The sequence below is a fragment of the Convolutriloba macropyga genome, chromosome 10 (assembly GCF_964194025.1).
Source record: "Convolutriloba macropyga chromosome 10, txConMacr16.3, whole genome shotgun sequence".
NCBI classification, from domain to species: Eukaryota; Metazoa; Xenacoelomorpha; order Acoela; family Convolutidae; genus Convolutriloba; species Convolutriloba macropyga.
In genome coordinates, this window is record NC_134477.1 from 3,202,910 (window position 1) to 3,221,390 (window position 18,481).

The window sequence follows — 18,481 nt, forward strand, 5'->3', positions numbered from 1 at the left end:
TTACACCTATCCTTACATCTTAAAACACGTTAGAGTAGATCGTCTAAGTAGAAACAATATGGCCAATTTTTTTTGTAATATTTTACGTAATACCATTGTTGAAAACAAACAACTTCAGACAGTTAGTGGTTGGTTATTTTGTGTAATCGTTGAAGAGTTCAAATTTAGTATCCAAGGGAAGTGATTTTTTTACTTGCTTTAACCTCATTAAAAAATTGTCTGATATCATTTTCAAAATTTAGAAGTTTTCATCGGAGTTTTATCGGAGCTTTTTGTGTTTTTGCGGAGAATTTTGACCCTATTTCTCTAAGAAACATTTTGCAGCTTTTGGGCAACTTAAACCTCCGTTTGATATTACTATGATTCTGATGAGTACAAATTTTGCTTAGATTTCGTCGCTCAAAGACGCGAATCAGCCATACGTTTATTTTTTAAAAAGCAGACAAATTTATGCCATTTAACGGAATCGGAAGGTTAAGCTTACAGTCAAATACTTCATTGTCAGAAAAAAAATCAAGGTAGTTTTAGTCACACTGTCTCCTCATGGTAAAAATTCAGTTTCGTGGTCCTTAAGTTTTTATTATTTGCTTTTGAATAAGCATTTTTGCATGTAGACTTTATTTTAGTGTGTAAACTAGTGTAGACTTTATTTTACTTTTTTGACGACATCCTAACAGCAATTTTCATATTCCATTAATTCATAGAAATTACTACCGAAATATTATGAAAAAAAAACTGGATCGCAAGCTAGCCATTGGTCATAAATTTTGCACTGGTCTCTGATATTACTTGAACAGACATAAAACTTACTGAAAACGATAATTTTGATAACAATTTAGGTGGCTCTGACTTCAACACACAGCCTTCTGAAAACCTTCCAGCTTCTGGAATTAATCGACCAAGTTTGATACAGAAGTCTCTCAGCACTGGACAGTTCACTGGACAGAGTAAACCCAGGCTGAGTGGCAGTATGTCCACAGGGGCACTTGGGGTCACCGCAGGCGGGGGAGGGGGAGGGCCAAAATTGATTCAGCAGCAATCAACTCATAGGTGGAAATTTTATGTATACTTAATATCAGTTTACTGAAAAATAATATAATACGTTTATAAGACTTTGGGTTTTTAAGGCCCAGAATAATTGTGGGGATTCCTCGGAAAAGCTACTTTTCGTGATGTTTTTTGGGACAGTCTTGTGGGATCATTTCAAGATATCGAAACCAAAAAGTGGGTTTCAAAATTCCAGGTCTGTGCAGTGTCAGAATGCCTGATTTCATTACGTACATTGGTAGATTTTATAACTCGCAAAGCGCGTGTTTCAAGCAACGCTGATGAATTCACTTCGAAATTATGAGTTAAATGTTTTCGCAATTGTACAACAGTCATATACTATTTCCTCGCAACCGTACATCTACAGTATTTGCTCCCAGAGTCATACGAGGATCGTTTAGGAACTTTTCGCAATCGTACAAGGATATTTTATGATTTCTTCGCAACCGTACCAGAATCATATGTGGTTTGCCAGATTTCATACAAGAATCATACATGATTTTCTTGATTTCATACCTGGTAATTGGTGCACAATAATCAGATAACGTTTCCTTGGTCTCATTCAAGGATCATATTTGATTTCTTCGGTACTCGGAAATAGATCATCATTTGTATGAAATCATATATGATTCTTGTATGGAACCATGGATTAGTTTAGTTTCAATTAGAAGTTGAATGGCTGAAAAAGAAGAAGTGTGGGCGACCGCACCTGCAGCTGTGTTAATATCTTGTAAAAGTGAATCGTACTGAAAGATTAAGTGCTGTTAGGTCTTTAAGTAAACTGATTTTTTTGTGAATATTAATCATAACAATGAGTTCTTAAATGAGTATTTGTTGTTAATTTTCATATCTTACGATCTCCAAAAAAATTGATGTAGTTTTTCAAAATTTTGTTAATTGCTGCCAAATGATGTTTATGGCAATTATTTTATTAATGTTGGTCTTTCTTATTATGAGCTTTATTCGCACTGCTGATTTTTTGTCTAATTGACAATTCAAAGAATATGTGTTCTTTTGGAGTGTTGTCTTTTTTAAGATCCGATCACACATAATTATGATTTTTGAAGTCATACTAAGGAGGTGATTATTGTCATGCTGAAAAAAGAAGTGGAGCAAAAACGTGAATGGTTTTGCAACTTTAAGCCTAATTTTGTCACCCTAATTTTCAAGTAGAGTACGAAAACGTTGTTTCAACAAAATTTCACCCTGTCAGTTGTCGTTTTGTGATCATGTGAGGCAATTTGACATTGAATTTTACTGTTTTTTTTTTGAATTTTTTTATCGAATTTTTTTCTAAACTGTGTTTTTTGTCTTTTGCCGTTGGCAGAAATATATTAGTCCTGTTGGTCTTTTTTGTGCTTTTTCTTTAATACCAACTTTTGGCCTTTTTGTCCGACAATTCGACATGTGTCCTCCAGAACCAAAAAAAATAGTTGAAATCCGGGGGATCTAAGTGTAATATTCACAGAAGTTTCTGAGAACACAAAAACTCATAGTAAGATATTGAAGTGAAAAACATTTTTATTCACACTTTATTTTTAAGAAAAAAGAAGCAATAGAGAGGCCATTTTCAGTCTCTTTTCATTTTTGCGATTCAAAGGATTTGCATTGTATTGAAGCGCTGATTTTTTAAACGTCTGATGACTTTTTTTTCTCGGCTTTCCGTTTCTGTCAAAGAAAAGTCAATTTTGATTACATATTTTGGTCATGCTGGAGTAAAACTGGAGCAAAACAAATGGGCAGATGAAACATAAATTCATTTTGAACTTCAATGTGCAACTAATGGTTTTCTTGACTTTTTTGATGTATTATTTGATAATGTTTTTTTAGTTACGATTATGTTATTTATAACAACTCATGACGCGTTAATAAGTCAAAGTGCGACTCCTTTTGATAACTTTTGACACTCAACAGATAAATTTGTGTGCTTGAGGTCGATTTTTTCTGCACTCTTTTTCAAATCCAAATTGAGAATGTATTTTCTTGTAGAGATTTATTAGAGATCACCGACACATAAATTTATTATGACCGATGAACGTATTCTTTTCCTCGAAATCGAATTCAAAAGTAAAAAGTACAGAAAATCAATAACTCCATTTGATTTTTCAACAAATATTGTCTTTTTGTTTGTTCCTATTGATTTCTTCAGTTGATCACAAACAATGCTGGTACCAACTCTATTAAAGTTACAGTTGGTACAAGCGTAAAGTTATAATGTTAGTCAGAAACTTTATGGTATGACAACAACTCTATGGTACATATGACTTATGACTACGAAAAGTTAAAAGCATCACAAGAAAAATTGGTCAAGCGAAAAATTGCATGAAAAAGGCCGCAGCACTAATATAGTTGGTACAAGCGTTGTTTGTGATCAACTAAAAAGATTAATTAGATCAAACTAAAAGAGAAAATTTGTTAAAAAATCAAATGGAATTACTGATTTCCTCTACTTTTTGATTTCGAGTTCAATTTCAAGGAAAAGATTACGTTCATCGGTCAATATAACTATATGACTAATTGTACAAAGTAGTCATAAAGTTATATTGACCGATGAACGTAATCTTTTCCTTGAAATTGAGTTCGAAAGTAAAAAGCAGATTAAATCAGTAATTCCATTTGATTTTTTAACAAATTTTCTCTTTTTGTTTGTTCCGAGTAATCTCTTTAATTGATCACAAGCGACGCTTGTACCAACTATAATAGTGCTGCGGTCTTTTTCATGCGAGTTTTTGCTTGGCCGATTTTTCTTGCGATGCGTTTAATTTTGCGTCCGCCCCTTCGTTCATATATTATTCATTCATATATCATTTTTAGCATGCAGAAGCAGCAGAGTTTGTTCAAGAGTGAGTCCCAATTTAGTCAGCAGACATTGGGTGATGGGACCAATTTGTCAACTGGAATGTGCCACACATTTTATAAGATAAATCTTATATCATTTTATCGACTATGATCTCTTGATATGAATTTACATTAATATAATAAGAACAGATTGCTAATATCAGTACCGCAATATAGAAATTCTTAAGCTCAAAAGACCGATGCTACTAATAAATTTTCCAAATTTTTATTTTGTAGGCTTTCATATGATAAATTGCTGTAGAGTAAGACATTTTAAGATGAATTTTTATCAGGTAAGATCTCGTATTATAAACTTTTATCGTGTGATATCTTAAAATCGCTAAAAAAAATTTTGACGTAATTTTCTCGAGAAAACACACATTTTGACGTAATTTTCCCGTACATACACAACTTAAAAAAACTTTTTGTGATAAAATTTTGATATATGAATGACAGCTGCTTTAATGACACACAGTTTTGATAGTTTTCATTGATATTTTTCGGGTTGCTTTGACCAGCAAATCATTTCAGTGCAATATCTTTGGCTATCTTCTCAATTTCTTAATGGTTACTATTGTACGGAAATAGAATAGTAAATGCCGACTTGTTCTATTGACGGAAGAAAAAGTTCATATACTTCTCCTCAATGTAAATGATCAAGAAACCTGAAAATTTCAAATATCAGTTGGGGGGGGGGTACAATTTTGTGTTGGTGCTAATTAAGATTGAGGCACAGGATTTATCCTGAAACCATTCCGACAAACTGTCTAAACCCAGATTCTAAAGTTTTTATTCTGTTTAATTTTTTTTCTGGGAAAATAATGACCAGCAAAATTAATAGAATATATTAAATTCAACACTGCGGGTTATATCTTACAGCATATGCTAATTGAAATATACCCAAACGATATATAATTTCTATTACGAAATTCCGGTTAAATCAATGACCAATATTAATATTTTTACACTAATCTTTATTTGAGTCGCATACTCCAAATGTTGATTGCATCAGCAACGTCAATGGAATACAGCAGCCACGCTTCCCAATCACGCACTACAAAAACTATCAGCGTCGGTGGTTCGAGTCTGAGTGGTGACAGAATTGCAGGTGGTCATACTGGAACGGGAAATGGCCAGTTGGAAGGCGAGCAGGAGTCTTCTAAGAGGTTAGTTAGAGGACGTTGGTTGAAGTGCCAGACCTAGATGACCTCTGATCAGACCATCCCAGCAGTGACCTTCTGATCTTCACTTTCGGATAATGAAGTCAAAAGGACATTAAGTTTAATGCAATAACGTCGAAGACAAAGTTTTATCTCCGAGAGTAGAACTAAACTTATAATGACCCTTTCTTTTCAAGTATCAGCTGGACGATTTTCTTGCGATACTGCTGTTTGAGTTATCTGGCGCTCAGATTTGAGAAAGGTAATATGACTGGTAATATTCACACAATTTAGAATTTGACTATAAATCAGAAGTCTCGCCTATGTGCGTTGGCACATAACGTTCCGACGCCACTTATACAAATTCTTAGCTTAAATGTCTGCCAGAAGTAGACTACCTTTAAAAAAGATAAAACGGGAGTTATTCAGTTATTTAATATTTGATATACGCTTACAAAAGGACAGACCTGTATGCAAAAAAGGGTTAATACCACTGAGATGAAACTTTTTTCTTATATCGTTAGAAGAAACACAACAACAAATCTAACGTCAGAGTCGAACTTATTTTGTAATGCAATTTCTCAAGTAGAAAAAAAATATCAGGTATACAATTAGTTATGCCAACAAACAAAAAAATTGAGAAAACGTTTGTCACGTTTTGCAATAAAATCTTGTAAAATCTTTTTATTAGCAACTTCATCCTTATCAAGATAGAGCAGCCTTAATGTTCGTTAGATTTTAAATTCAAAAATTGGATTCATAAGAGTGCAGAAGTAAAAAAAAAAGGTGATCTCTACACTGATTTACAAATCTAATATGAGAACGAAGAATTGAGTCATGCCTCTCAAATTTAAATCAAAATAGACCCAAGATAAATAATCACGCAGTACGTGATTGAAGAGTAACACATTTCTTCTCAAAAACATTTGGAAACGATTTATGGAACGAGTTTATTATAAAATCATACCAGCCCACATATACGGGAAAAAAATCGAAAAAATAGAACTTCACTTCCTTAAAAAATTCTACTGCTAAATCAAACCAAACGCAACCTTTTCCAAAAATTCTTACAAAGTTATTCCAGAGAAAAGTCAAGTAGATAAAAAGGACAGTTGAAAAAACTTTTGCACACAATCGAATTGTTTTTGAAAGTTAACGGCGCTGAAAAAAGACGATATGCAAAATTAAAAATCCACTCCCCACTAAAAAATTTTAAAAAACAGCGAACATCAATTCAATTTAGTGACAATAAACTAAACTGAAAATAAGTGAAAAACAGCAATATTAAAGCCAAAATCAGAAAACTTAACAAAGCTCGTGAAAAAGGTTTTCTGTAAAAAAAATGGCTAAAAATGGAATTTGTAACTAATTTACAAAGAAGGCTGATAAATTTTTTGTTATTGAAAATAAGAGACAATTTAGCAAAAAAAGTAGAACTGAAAAATTGATTAAAATTCTTAATCTTTTTAATCAGAATTCAAATTAAAGGAAAACTTAAAGGAAAACTTAATAGGAAAACTTAAAGCAACTAAACAAATGAACACGTGTTTTAGTCGGAAACTACAAAATTTTTTAAACGAGAACATTTTCCATATCGACGAACATATTTTAAGGAGCAAAATCAATTGAACTTATCAACAACCAGACTAAAAGATAAAATTACAGACAGCCAAATACAGGCAAACCTTAACATTTACAAATTTTTGAAATAAAAATATTTGCAAAAAGCAATACCTATTCAATATGTATTTAATAATATAACATATCTAAACTATTAATTGAAATCATTATGCAAGCTCGTTTCGATATTTTTTAATAAAAACGACAAAATTAGGATTCACAGATGTCTAAATATTTTACCAAGAAGACTTTACATAATTAAATGATGACAAATTGAGTTTAAAAAATAGTCCCTTTGGTTGTTTATCGAAATCAAATTTAAAACTCAAAGTGCATCATTTTTTGGTCGGTTTTGAAACAGAAGTAATATGGGGCTTTGTCTGTTTCATATTTTGAAGCGCCGGTTTGCTGTGGATCCGGATAAAAACGTGGGAATCATGGGTTTCTGTCGGCCTGAAAGCGTCGGTTTTTGTCTGTTTAAATTTGTTAGCAGCATCAGGTTGCATCAGATAAAGAAAACACAAAGTGATTCGCCACCCGTACCTAGGTCGCAGTGAGTTTCAGCGCTGTACCATTGACTTTCAATTGTAACCAGTACTGTACCAGACAAATAGCAGTATAAATACTTTTGCCAGTCTGCCCAGAGTCGATTAAGAAACATCCCAGTCTGTTTTTTTTCTTCGCAGCATCATTTACATTATTGGTTAACACTGCACAGAATGTCTCAGTTCATACTGTACAGACGAAGAACTAACAGACTGTACATAGCAAATTTTGAAAATTTCGAATGACTAATATCATGCATGAAATTTTCAACGTGTCGATACCCGGAGCTGCGTTCTAGCCTAACTTGTACATACTACACCACAATTAACTGACACATCGACTTCCACCGACTTCCGCCGACCTTCGCCGACTTCCGACATCCGCCGACTTCCACCGACCTCCGCCGACTTCCCCGACTTCCGACCTCCACCGACCTCCGCCGACTTCCACCGACTTCCGCCGACTTCCACCGACTTCCACCGACTTCCGACCTCCGCCGACTTCCACCGACCTCCGCCGACTTCCACCGACCTCCGCCGACTTCCACCGACTTCCGACCTCCGCCGACTTCCACCGACCTCCGCCGACTTCCACCGACCTCCGCCGACTTCCACCGACTTCCGACCTCCGCCGACTTCCACCGACCTCCGCCGACTTCCACCGACATCCGCCGACTTCCACCGACCTCCGCCGACTTCCACCGACCTCCGCCGACTTCCACCGACCTCCGCCGACTTCCGACCTCCGCCGACTTCCACCGACCTCCGCCGACTTCCGACCTCCGCCGACCTCCACCGACCTCCGCCGACTTCCGACCTCCGCCGACCTCCACCGACCTCCGCCGTTTCTACCTGATTGATGTGAATGCACCAGTGTATTTATGTTAACCTTTTTCCAGTGTTTGAATAGTAGACTCAATGGTCTTCATATGTTGTGTATTTCAGATTTGATTGAGACTTGTGTTTGAACTTTGAACTACGCAATAAATTAGGTTGTCATTTGAAAGGCACCCGCATCATAAGGCGGGAAGACTTTAGTGACGCCTGTCGTTTTCATTTTGACAAGCATGGAGAGGGTTACCGCCATATGGCGGCACTTATTCTTTCGGTATTGAGAGAATTCGCAAAAGATAACTGATTGGATGCCTTTATACTTCCGTTGCCTTTATGATATACGTGACCTTAATATTGCCTTGTGTTCAGTTGCGTTGGCCCTTAATATCCGTGACCTTAATATTGCCTTATGTGTTCAGTTGCGTTAGCCCTTAATATCCGTGACCTTAATATTGTGTTCAGTTGGTTTAACTAATTGACTTCAGTTATTTCCCCAATCTGTTATTTTCTACCCGACTCAGAATTGTTTTCAGCCATCAAGCTGTTTTCGCAATCAGCAGCCATCAATGTTCTACCAATGTTCTATATCAAAGTTCTATCAATGTTCTATATCAAAGTTCTATCAATGTTCTATATCAAAGTTCAATCAATGTTCTATAAACGTTCTTAGTAATTGTCGATCCACTGGTGCTGCTGTGTTATTTTGTTTCAGATTACTAAATATGAAACTCTGGTGAATTGACTATTTTTTGTACGGCTCGAATTCGGGGACTGGAGCGACGTGTGACACGCTCGAATTCGATCCAGCCCTTCAGTGGACCATCTTTTCCCACTTTTCCCGTGTGGGCGCGATATTCCCAGGATTTGTGAAGTTGGCCACCTTTTTCACTGACCCTCCAGGTAGAGCTGCAAGCTGAAAATGACTATATTTACCAATTTAAAGCAAATTTGAAGTGCAATTCCAGCTAGAAGAAAGAACAGAGAACTGGAACCTAAAACTAATGGATCTAAAACTAATGGAACTCCGATCTTATTAATTTACTTCATGTATTTATTAATTATAATTCATGTCATTTATAAATTCATGTCATCTTTTCCTTTCCTTTTTTCCTTCAAATAGTGAAAATAGTGAGTGAAATAGGTGAGTGCAAATATTGCAAATAGTGCAAATAGTTAAAAGAGATGATAGTGCATGGATTTAATAGGGATGATAGTGCATGGATTTAATAAAAGAGTTATAGCGCGAACAAATAGAGCGAGTAGAGCGAGAACAATTAGGGGCAATTATCTCGCCTTAGCAGATTGAATTTGTTCACGCTCAAGTGGTTTGTAATTACGCCTGGCCAGATCAAAATCAGACTGGCGCCACTTATGTGCATCTTACGAGCAGTCTGTTGCAAGTACATGTACATGTAAGATACATTAGGCGAGAAAGAATGTGCATAAAATTTGCATGCATATGACTCATTAGGTTGATAAAATACAGCCTATGCATAACCAGAAGTGACATGTACATAGTAATGATCTTCAAAAAATGCATGATGCAAATTGTACTGATACAGGGCTGCAAAGCTCCTTTAGGTAGCTCCGGGCATTTGTCTGCTTATAAACTTAAGAAGCACTCGTTTCCGTTGGCTTAAATGAAAACGGTTCGATTTTAGTCTCTTTTATAACTTAAGAAGCGACGTTTTTCATCAAAAATAAACCTCAGAGCCGTCGATCTTCGAAAAACATTAAGAAAAAATTTAAAGTTTGTGCATTAGGAAAGCTTAAAAAGGCATTAAATAGCTGTTTAGAGCAATATGTAACAAAGAAGAAGCAACTTAGTTCTACTCAACAACAAAACTTAGGAAATTTATCAACCTGAACTTTTTTAGCACTGATGGAGTAGCCAAATTTTTAAATTGATTTAAACTTTTTTAAGATATTATTTTAATGTTTAGAGGAACGACCCCTTTCGACTGTGGAAAAATGGGAGACTTTTTACCCGAGTGTGAGTGCGAATGTGGAGACTACACTACAATAGGGTAAAGCTTATTTCCTTTATTTATCCATATTAATTATCCATTGGAACTCGTGGACGACAAATGGGCATTAAGTGATGATATGGAAACAATTTTTTTAAAAAAAGTCAAAATGGTTTCTAATTAATATTAATTTTGCAATGAAAATCCTTAAAAGCAATCGATCGTTAGCCCTAGTCCAACTCGGACGGTTAGAGTTCAAGATCTTGCAAGAATCTTGCCTATGGCGGTTATCTTGCAAGATTATTTCAAGAGTCTTACAAGATATCTTAATCAAGAATCTTGCGTGATAATCACTTTATGAATATACCAATTTGTTTGAAAAGCAATGGAACAATTCCCTGTATCAGTTAAATTACTGGGAGATATTTCCTCCTATTAGAGGGGCCTATGATTGTGGAAAGATGGCCAATCAAAAATGGAACTCTGAATGCGAATGTAAAGACGAGGATTCTTATGGGTAAGAAATCATAACACACAAAACAAACAAACAAACAAACAAATATGAACTCGATTATGGCAGTTAAGAAAAGTTATTAGAACACAAACAAGACTATCGCAGTTTTAAAAAGTTACAGATAATTTCATTTTCATCAGAAAATTTTATTACTTCAAAGATTCAAAAACCAAAAAAAAAATAAAAACCACTTATTTTCATCTATGGCTTTGCAATTTTATTGTGTCATGCATCGATTATCTGATAAGCAGTTAACTCACATCATTTCTGATAAATGTTTTTATTATTCTTCACATTAGTTAAAAGTTTCTTTCCATTAGAGAGGTGTACGATTGCGGAAAAGTGACTATTCAAACTGGGAATTCTGAATGTGACTGTAAAGACGAGCCATCGTATGGGTAAGAAAATGCAAAACACAAAACACGACAAAAATCACCAACAGTTTTTGTACAACAAGATTTTTTTCTCTTGTATTTAGCTGCACACTGCTCTCCTCTGGTCTTTGAAAAGTTACAATTAACATCCGAGTTTTACTGTGCTTTAAAATGTTAATAAATTTTTTTAAAAAAATTGTGGCATAAAATTTCAAACTTTCTCAATTGTTCAGTCACACAATTTTTTTTCACCCGAGCCGTTCTTAATCCTGTCTCAGCTCAACCTTTTGTGCTATTAGAGGGTCATATGATTGTGGAAAGTTGGCCAACCGACAAAAGAGTTCTGAATGTGAATGTAGGGATGAGACTTCTAACGGGTAAGAAAACATGGAACACAGAACAGACACAAATCTACAAAAAAAATTGAAACCCGGACTCCGTTGTTGCGAAATCAATGTTACTCCAACAAGATTCAAAAATAAAAAAAATCGAAAAGTAGAGATCATAGAACCCACCAAATTTATTTCAAACTTTAAAAGAAAACTTTTAGCGGAAATTTAGTTTTGTGAATTTAGTGAGAACCAAATATGGTGAAAAGGACTGCATTTTGAAGAGTTTTGTACTCGTTTTCCAAATTTACTGGCTGGCTGACCTCTAAGTTTCAATCACTTAACAATTGCCACTTGATATAGATTGTTTTAGACAACCATCAAATCAGACCAATGGATGTTTAAAGAACAAGAAATGTTATTTTTTGAAGCCCAAGTTCTTACCTCAAATTTTTGTTGCTTTTGCTGAAAATAGAATTTAAAATTTCACAAATTTCTATCATAAAAAACATTTTATTTCCTCTCATCGGACTAATTGCTACTGGGCTAACAAAAAATGGTAGACATACAAGATTATATATGGTAATTGAGATCTCATGTGATTAAAAATATGACTCCGTTTCACATCTTATAATTAATAAAAACAAGGCGGCTCGTTAATGTGCGTTCGCACATGATGTTTCGACCCGAGCTCATCTACATTTTTGACTAAAATGTCAACCAAATCAAGAGATAACAAAAATAGATGTTTGAGTTTAAAACAATCGTTACACATTCTATCTACTAATTGAATTACTAATGCCATGCTTCATTACAGCACCAACGTGACCTGACATTGAAGAGACTAGAAAAAAAATAGCACCAACAAAATTTTGGCGGCAAAAAATGAATATCTAAATTTAAAAGCACCTGGTAACAACGTCAAAATGCAGTCAGATAAAACCTTAACTACACAAGTTTACCTTTTACTAACTATACAGCAGATGAAAAGTTTTCTTAACGAGACTAGGTAACAAGCCGACAAAAAGAACAAACAGTGAGGCGAAACTTAAAAATTAATCAACATTTTTTGCACCAAGAAAATTCAAAAATCTTAAAAAACATTGGTTTTTAATAAAAAAATCCTTGATAAATTACTAAAAAGTCATTACAAAACCAAAAGCACCCGTCTGTGGTCAGACTATGCCATAGAAACAAACTAAAGAGAAACTCAAAAAATTACAAACGATTTGCGAAAACACAAACCTTTGCTACCATTAAAATCAATACCTATCATCTGAATATGTATTTTTAATTCAGTTGTTATTTCTGCTATTTCAGTTGAAGGATTTATACTGAAAGATTAAATAAGTTTACTTGGGCCACATTTAAAAACCATTGGGATCTGTTATTACGCGATTGTTCTGAAGGAAGAGAAAAAGAAACGCAAAAAATGGCCATTCAATAAACGTTCAGAAAAACGAAACAACAGTGGCACATAATATCAATATATATGTTATTTCTTGAAATACACGAAATTCGATGGGACATCTGATTGATGAATAGAAGTTAAATTTGACGAAAGGAACCTATTCGCTATATACTGAATGTTTCGAGCAACATCATTCATTCAGTCCTCAATTACAAGCCTATGAGATCTGTGAGCAATTTACGGCTACCTAAAGAACAAAAACAGCGAATTCAGGAAAAAAAATTGAGCGACAAAAGGGTCGAAGGCATTAAAAAAATGAACTTTTCACTAAACACTCTTCAATTTTAAATTAATTTTTCAGGAGCAATGGGAAAACCTTTTTTTATCAATATAATTTCAAAAAATCAACAAATATAAACAAATACATTAGACGCACGAAAATTGCGGGAAAACACGTATTATCAACGCCATTAAATTCATTAGCCTTCAACGGAAGCCAGTATATACAATAAATGATGCCTCGAGGGGACAATAAGTTTTTTTGCCAATCGTATTTCATCAATAAGACCTTACAACAAGTTAATGACTATGAAAACAACAACAGAGAGAGGCAAAAACCACAAATTCAGTAGAAAAGTGCCTGAAGAAAATGTCGAAGCAACTCAAATCATAAGCTCTTCCCTGAAAACTTTATTTATGATCCGTTGAACTTCTTCCCTAAACCAATAGGGACTCTCAGCAGTAAGCTGATGTGATAAGATTTCAAAAGGATCGAAAAACAAAATAAAGTACCCAAAAAAATATGAATTCTCGTGGCATTGATGTTTTAAAACTAATAGGTAGAAGATAAAACCGCTAACCAGATTAATTTTGGCTATAGTAGAACGGAAATGGATTCTGTTAGAACCAACAATGACCAAGAGTATTCACGAAAAAAAATTAGGAATGGTTGAATTTCAAAAAAGTTTCGAAAAATTATTTTTAAACCCTTAACAGCCAGTAAACTCAATCTTTCATCGGAGCTCAATGACGATGCTCAGATATAACCCATAGGGAGGAAAATGATGTCTGTCATGCATAGATAGTTAAAAAGACATCACAATAAGTCTTATGACAGAAAACAATAACAAAAACAGCAAAAACTAAAATTCAGTAGAAAAATGCGAGAAGAAAGTGTCGAAGACAATTAAACCATTAGCTATTCTCTGAAAACTTTCTCTGTGATCCACTGAACGTCCTCTCTAAGCCAATTGGATTACAATAATCTTTGGATAATGTGATAAAGAGTTCAAAAGTGACCAATAATTCAAAAAATCCAAAAAAAAAATTTAAAAAAATTGAAATCTTTGTCATTGAAGTCATATAACCAATAGCTAGAAGATAAAACAGCTAAACAGAATATTTTTAGTCGCAGTAAAAAGCAAGTGGGTCCAGTCAATACTGAAACTCACTAACAGTTCAAGAAAAATTTAGGAATTGTTATTGTTCAAATAAAATTTTCGAAAAATGATTTTTATTTTAACAGACATTAAATTCAATAGCTTTCAACGGAAGTCAATAAAAACGCTCAAAGATGCCCCGGTGGCAGTACATTTATGTTTGTCATGCATAGGTATTCATTATGAGATCACAGTAAGTATAATGACTATTAAAACAACAAAAAAAAACAGGAGAAAACCAAAAAATCAGTAGAAAAGTGCAAGAAGAACGTGTCGAAGCCATTTAAACCATAAATTTTTGTTTAAAATTTTTATTGGTCATCCACAGAACATCGTTTTTAAGCTAATGGGAACTGTCAATATTTGGATAATGTGATAAGATTTCAAAAGTAACCAATAATACGTAAAAATCCAAAAAAAATTTTAAAAAATTGAAATTTTTTGTCATTGAAGTCATATAACCAATAGATAGAAGATAAAACCGCTAACCAGTTTAATTTTGGTTGCAGTAGGAAGGAAGAGGGTGCTCTCACCCCTGGACTGACTTACAATTCACTATAATAAGATTATGATTCTTTAATATTCAAAAAAAAATTCGAAAAATTATTTTTTAAGTCTTAACAGCCATTAGCCGCCCCCTCAATGAAATAGACATGTTCACTTAATGCTCATTATGGAACATATTGCACTGTTAGTCAATGAATCCCTACCATAGGACTCCAAAAAAAATAGTAAAACTTCAAAAAGAAATTCAAAATTTCATTCAAAATTACGAAAACTCAGAATCGAAGCCAAAAAAAAACATGAGCAATTCCTTGAAAACGACGTTTTTTGTTCATTGCGCTTCATTCGACTATAAAGGAGTTTTGTCATTAATAGAACGTCGATATAAAATGTGACTTGTCTCTAGGTGACTTAAAAAAGCAAAAAAGAGAAAAGTTTTATTAAAAAAAGGGCTCTCAATTAGAGTTCGATTTTTTTTTGATAGTGAACTTCCCTATGAGACCAGAACTAGTCTTTCTATCGCCTTGCATTCAACTTTTACGAACTCAAAATTTTTTCTTTTTATAGAAATTTGAATTAATGTTTTCGTAAAAAAGATCTTAGTTTGAAGAAAATTGTACTAAAAGTGAACAATCATGCTAAAGATCCCATTGTTCACACAAAACTTCAATCCTCGATAACTCCTCGAAAAAAACGAAATTCAAAAAAATCTTTTTACTTTTGAATTCTACGCTGGACCAGCTTTTTAATGATACCACTCACATTTCTCTACGACGAATATATCGATCGGCCAAAATTCACTGAACAAAAAAAAAAACCCATTTGAGTATATAGTTCCTTCCCCCACAAGTGGGGTCGGAACAATTATAAACAACTGAAAGACGCCCACTGTTGTGGTACAGCTGTGGAACTTACGTCCATCAAAAAATGTCATACATTATCAATTTGTATTGAATTGATCGTTCTTTAAAGGAAAATATATAATCACAATGGCAAAATTTTGTAACTGTTATTTTAAATCATAGTAACCGAGCGAAATCACTGTTGCAGACAATAGTTAACCTGACACAAACGTAAATTCCTTTCAATTAAACCTTCTACCACGTGTGCTGCTGTTTTTAATAAATTGAGCGTCCTTTCTAACTCAAGATGAGAGAAAATTTACGAGTCGGCTTCGGATGTTAATCTTGAAAAAATTTCTGATATGATATTGCAAAATTAAGATTCATCTGGCAAATAAACATCGCAAAATTCCAAAAAAACCATAAAACTACAAAAAAAAGTTCAAAGAAAAAACGTTTAAAGTTTCAATTAATGCACCATGATATTTTCCTTGAATTTTTTATTCCTAATCTTTTTTTTACAAATTGAGTGTACATAAGTGCTAAAAAACGAAACATAGATATAAAAATGTAGATATTGCTATCGTATGTTTGAACTATTTTTAAAGAAAAATATTTCAGACGTGTAGTTCTGAAGAAAAAAAAGTTGTGTTTGTATAGTTCAATGAATTAGTAATCATTTATCCCTAGCGAATGGAGATTAGGTAGTTTCATGTTTCACCTATTTTTGTTTTGCTCTCCAGAAAATACGCCCAACTATAATTTGTACATTTTCTGCGCAAGATGAACGATGATACAACAAAGAGAACCAATGAAAGCGGGAGGCAACCGGAACGAAGCTTGCAAAAGTTTTCCAAAATAAACATTGTCTTGCAAAATATTGATATCCTTTTAGAAGAAGCTTGCAAGATTAACATGCCGTCTCGGCCAGGTGTTTTACTTCAAAATATTAACGAACAGTGATTAAATTCACTTGTTTCAACGGTGGTGGAGAATGAAAACAACCAATATTAATATCCAAAATAAAATATGAAATGCACTCACGACGATGTTCACCCATCATCAAACCAAAACTCGTTGAGCATGTTTTTGAGTGGCTCAAACCCAGATCAGATCACCTAGACAGTTTTTATATATGAAAAATTTGGCAATGTCAGGTTTAGCAAGGACTTACAAAAATTTTTTAAACCGTTTAGTTGAAACTGAAAATTGTTTTTTTTTTATATACTAACAATGATTGACTGTGACTGTTCGTTTTTTAATCACGTGCTTAGTCTCTTAACTGTAGCCGTGAAACAAGCGAAATTGATAACCTACTTTTTTCTTCATAAGTTTGAGGGAGTACTTATTTTTTTGACTTTGCAGCTAATATTGCGCAAGTGTTGCCATAAACACTTTAATGTTGCAAACAATAATAACAATAATAACGGATCTATTTTGTTTCCCCCCCCCCCCAGCTTAGTGAGCATAAATCTTTTACGACCCCCAGGCGCGCGTGCTATTTTCTTACATAGTAACGTGCTATATAACAACATATAATTTGTAACTGGGGGTCATAAAAAACACTGGGGGGGGGGGGGGGGGCAGAATAGATCCATAATAACAATAAGATAGTAAGCAATAGGCAGATAAACCTTGACTAGGCTTGATCACTGTGTAATACCCCGCCCCCCCCCCCCACCCCCCCCCCCCCCCCCCACCACCACCACCACCACCACCACCACCACGTACCCTGATAGTTTTGATTGAGAACGAGTACCTCAGTCTAGAAATTAATCGTCCTATGGGCTTCATGAAGGTTATAACCGGTCAAAAATGGCTAATTTTGGTTAAAAAATATTGAAACATTTCTACTAGTTGGAAACTTTTGAACTTTGCCTGCAGGAAAGGTAGAGTAAAGCCAAAATGCTTCTATGAACAAACAATTTCGATCTCACCGACACAAGAACTTTTTGAAATAATTTTATTGCTAATTTTATTCAATAATTGCAACTAGAGGGGTTACTTCTGGCGATTATGAAAAGATGACTCACCAGAATTCCGATCATGAATGTGAAAGTAATGACGAGAGACATTCGGGGTAAGGTGGCGAAAACCACCAATCAAACACAATTAAAACACATTCATTAAATCTAGTTGTTTCAAATTGCCAATGAAAGAACATTTATGTTATGTCAAATTATAGTGTATACAACTACACTTCTTTTGAACTATACTACTATGCTACACAGTAACTACACTACCCATGTATACAATTTGCCCCAATTTTGAACCGTAAAATTGATTCGAAAAATTCTTTTTTTTTTCATAGCACAATTATTCTAAAACTGTTTCTTTGTGTCAAGATTTATTAAGATCTTAGCAAGTTTTGCCAAGTAAACTTCGAGCCATGTCTTGATAAGATCTTGTGAAGATCTTATCAAGGTGATCCAAGAAAACTTTGCTTATCCAGATCTTGGCAATATCTTTCAAATTTTGAGAGAATTATCAATATCTTGCATGACGTATCAAGTTTCATTTCACTGGGAACTTCTGCGGACCTTGTGTAAACAAATCTGTAGATATAGGGTTGGACGTTCCAGTCGTCTGAGCTTTAATTTCTCTGGTAACAATTGAAGCATGCCGATGACTTCAGCAATTTTTACCCTTGATACCAACAGAAGATTCCCCCCATCTACCTTACGTGCCACACTTTGCGTCAATTTTATTATTTAAAAAACCTGGAATTTAGATAGCCAATTGTCAACTATGCGCAATTGTGGACCGTTCGTTGTTCACGGCTATGACCTCTCATACGTATGTCGGTTATAACTGCAAAAATCTGATTATATTCTAATTCGGTTAAATCCCATAACATTTTTTAATTTATTTTTCTGTGTTTTTTTTTAATATTATGAAGGCGAGAGTTAGTACTCTTGTCTGGTTGGTTAAAAATTGTTGGTTTAAGATAAATATAAAAATAGAACCCACTTTTGCTAAGGAGGAGGGGGTGGCAAAGGGGTTCTTACCACTGGAAACGCTATGATTTATATAAATTATGACCAACACGTTGACCAA

At 34.3% G+C, this 18,481-nt stretch overlaps 1 protein-coding gene across 1 annotated transcript in view; it reads left to right on the forward strand.

Moving 5' to 3' along the window:
• LOC142348526 (uncharacterized) overlaps positions 1 to 18,481 on the forward strand; it is a 127,293-nt gene that overhangs the window by 94,107 nt on the left and 14,705 nt on the right. The window contains exons 12-18 of the mRNA XM_075399899.1: positions 840 to 1,050; positions 3,862 to 3,943; positions 4,897 to 5,051; positions 9,988 to 10,071; positions 10,451 to 10,528; positions 10,846 to 10,923; positions 11,199 to 11,276. Coding sequence (XP_075256014.1) covers positions 840 to 1,050; positions 3,862 to 3,943; positions 4,897 to 5,051; positions 9,988 to 10,071; positions 10,451 to 10,528; positions 10,846 to 10,923; positions 11,199 to 11,276 — 766 coding nt within the window. The remainder of the gene's footprint in view (positions 1 to 839; positions 1,051 to 3,861; positions 3,944 to 4,896; positions 5,052 to 9,987; positions 10,072 to 10,450; positions 10,529 to 10,845; positions 10,924 to 11,198; positions 11,277 to 18,481) is intronic.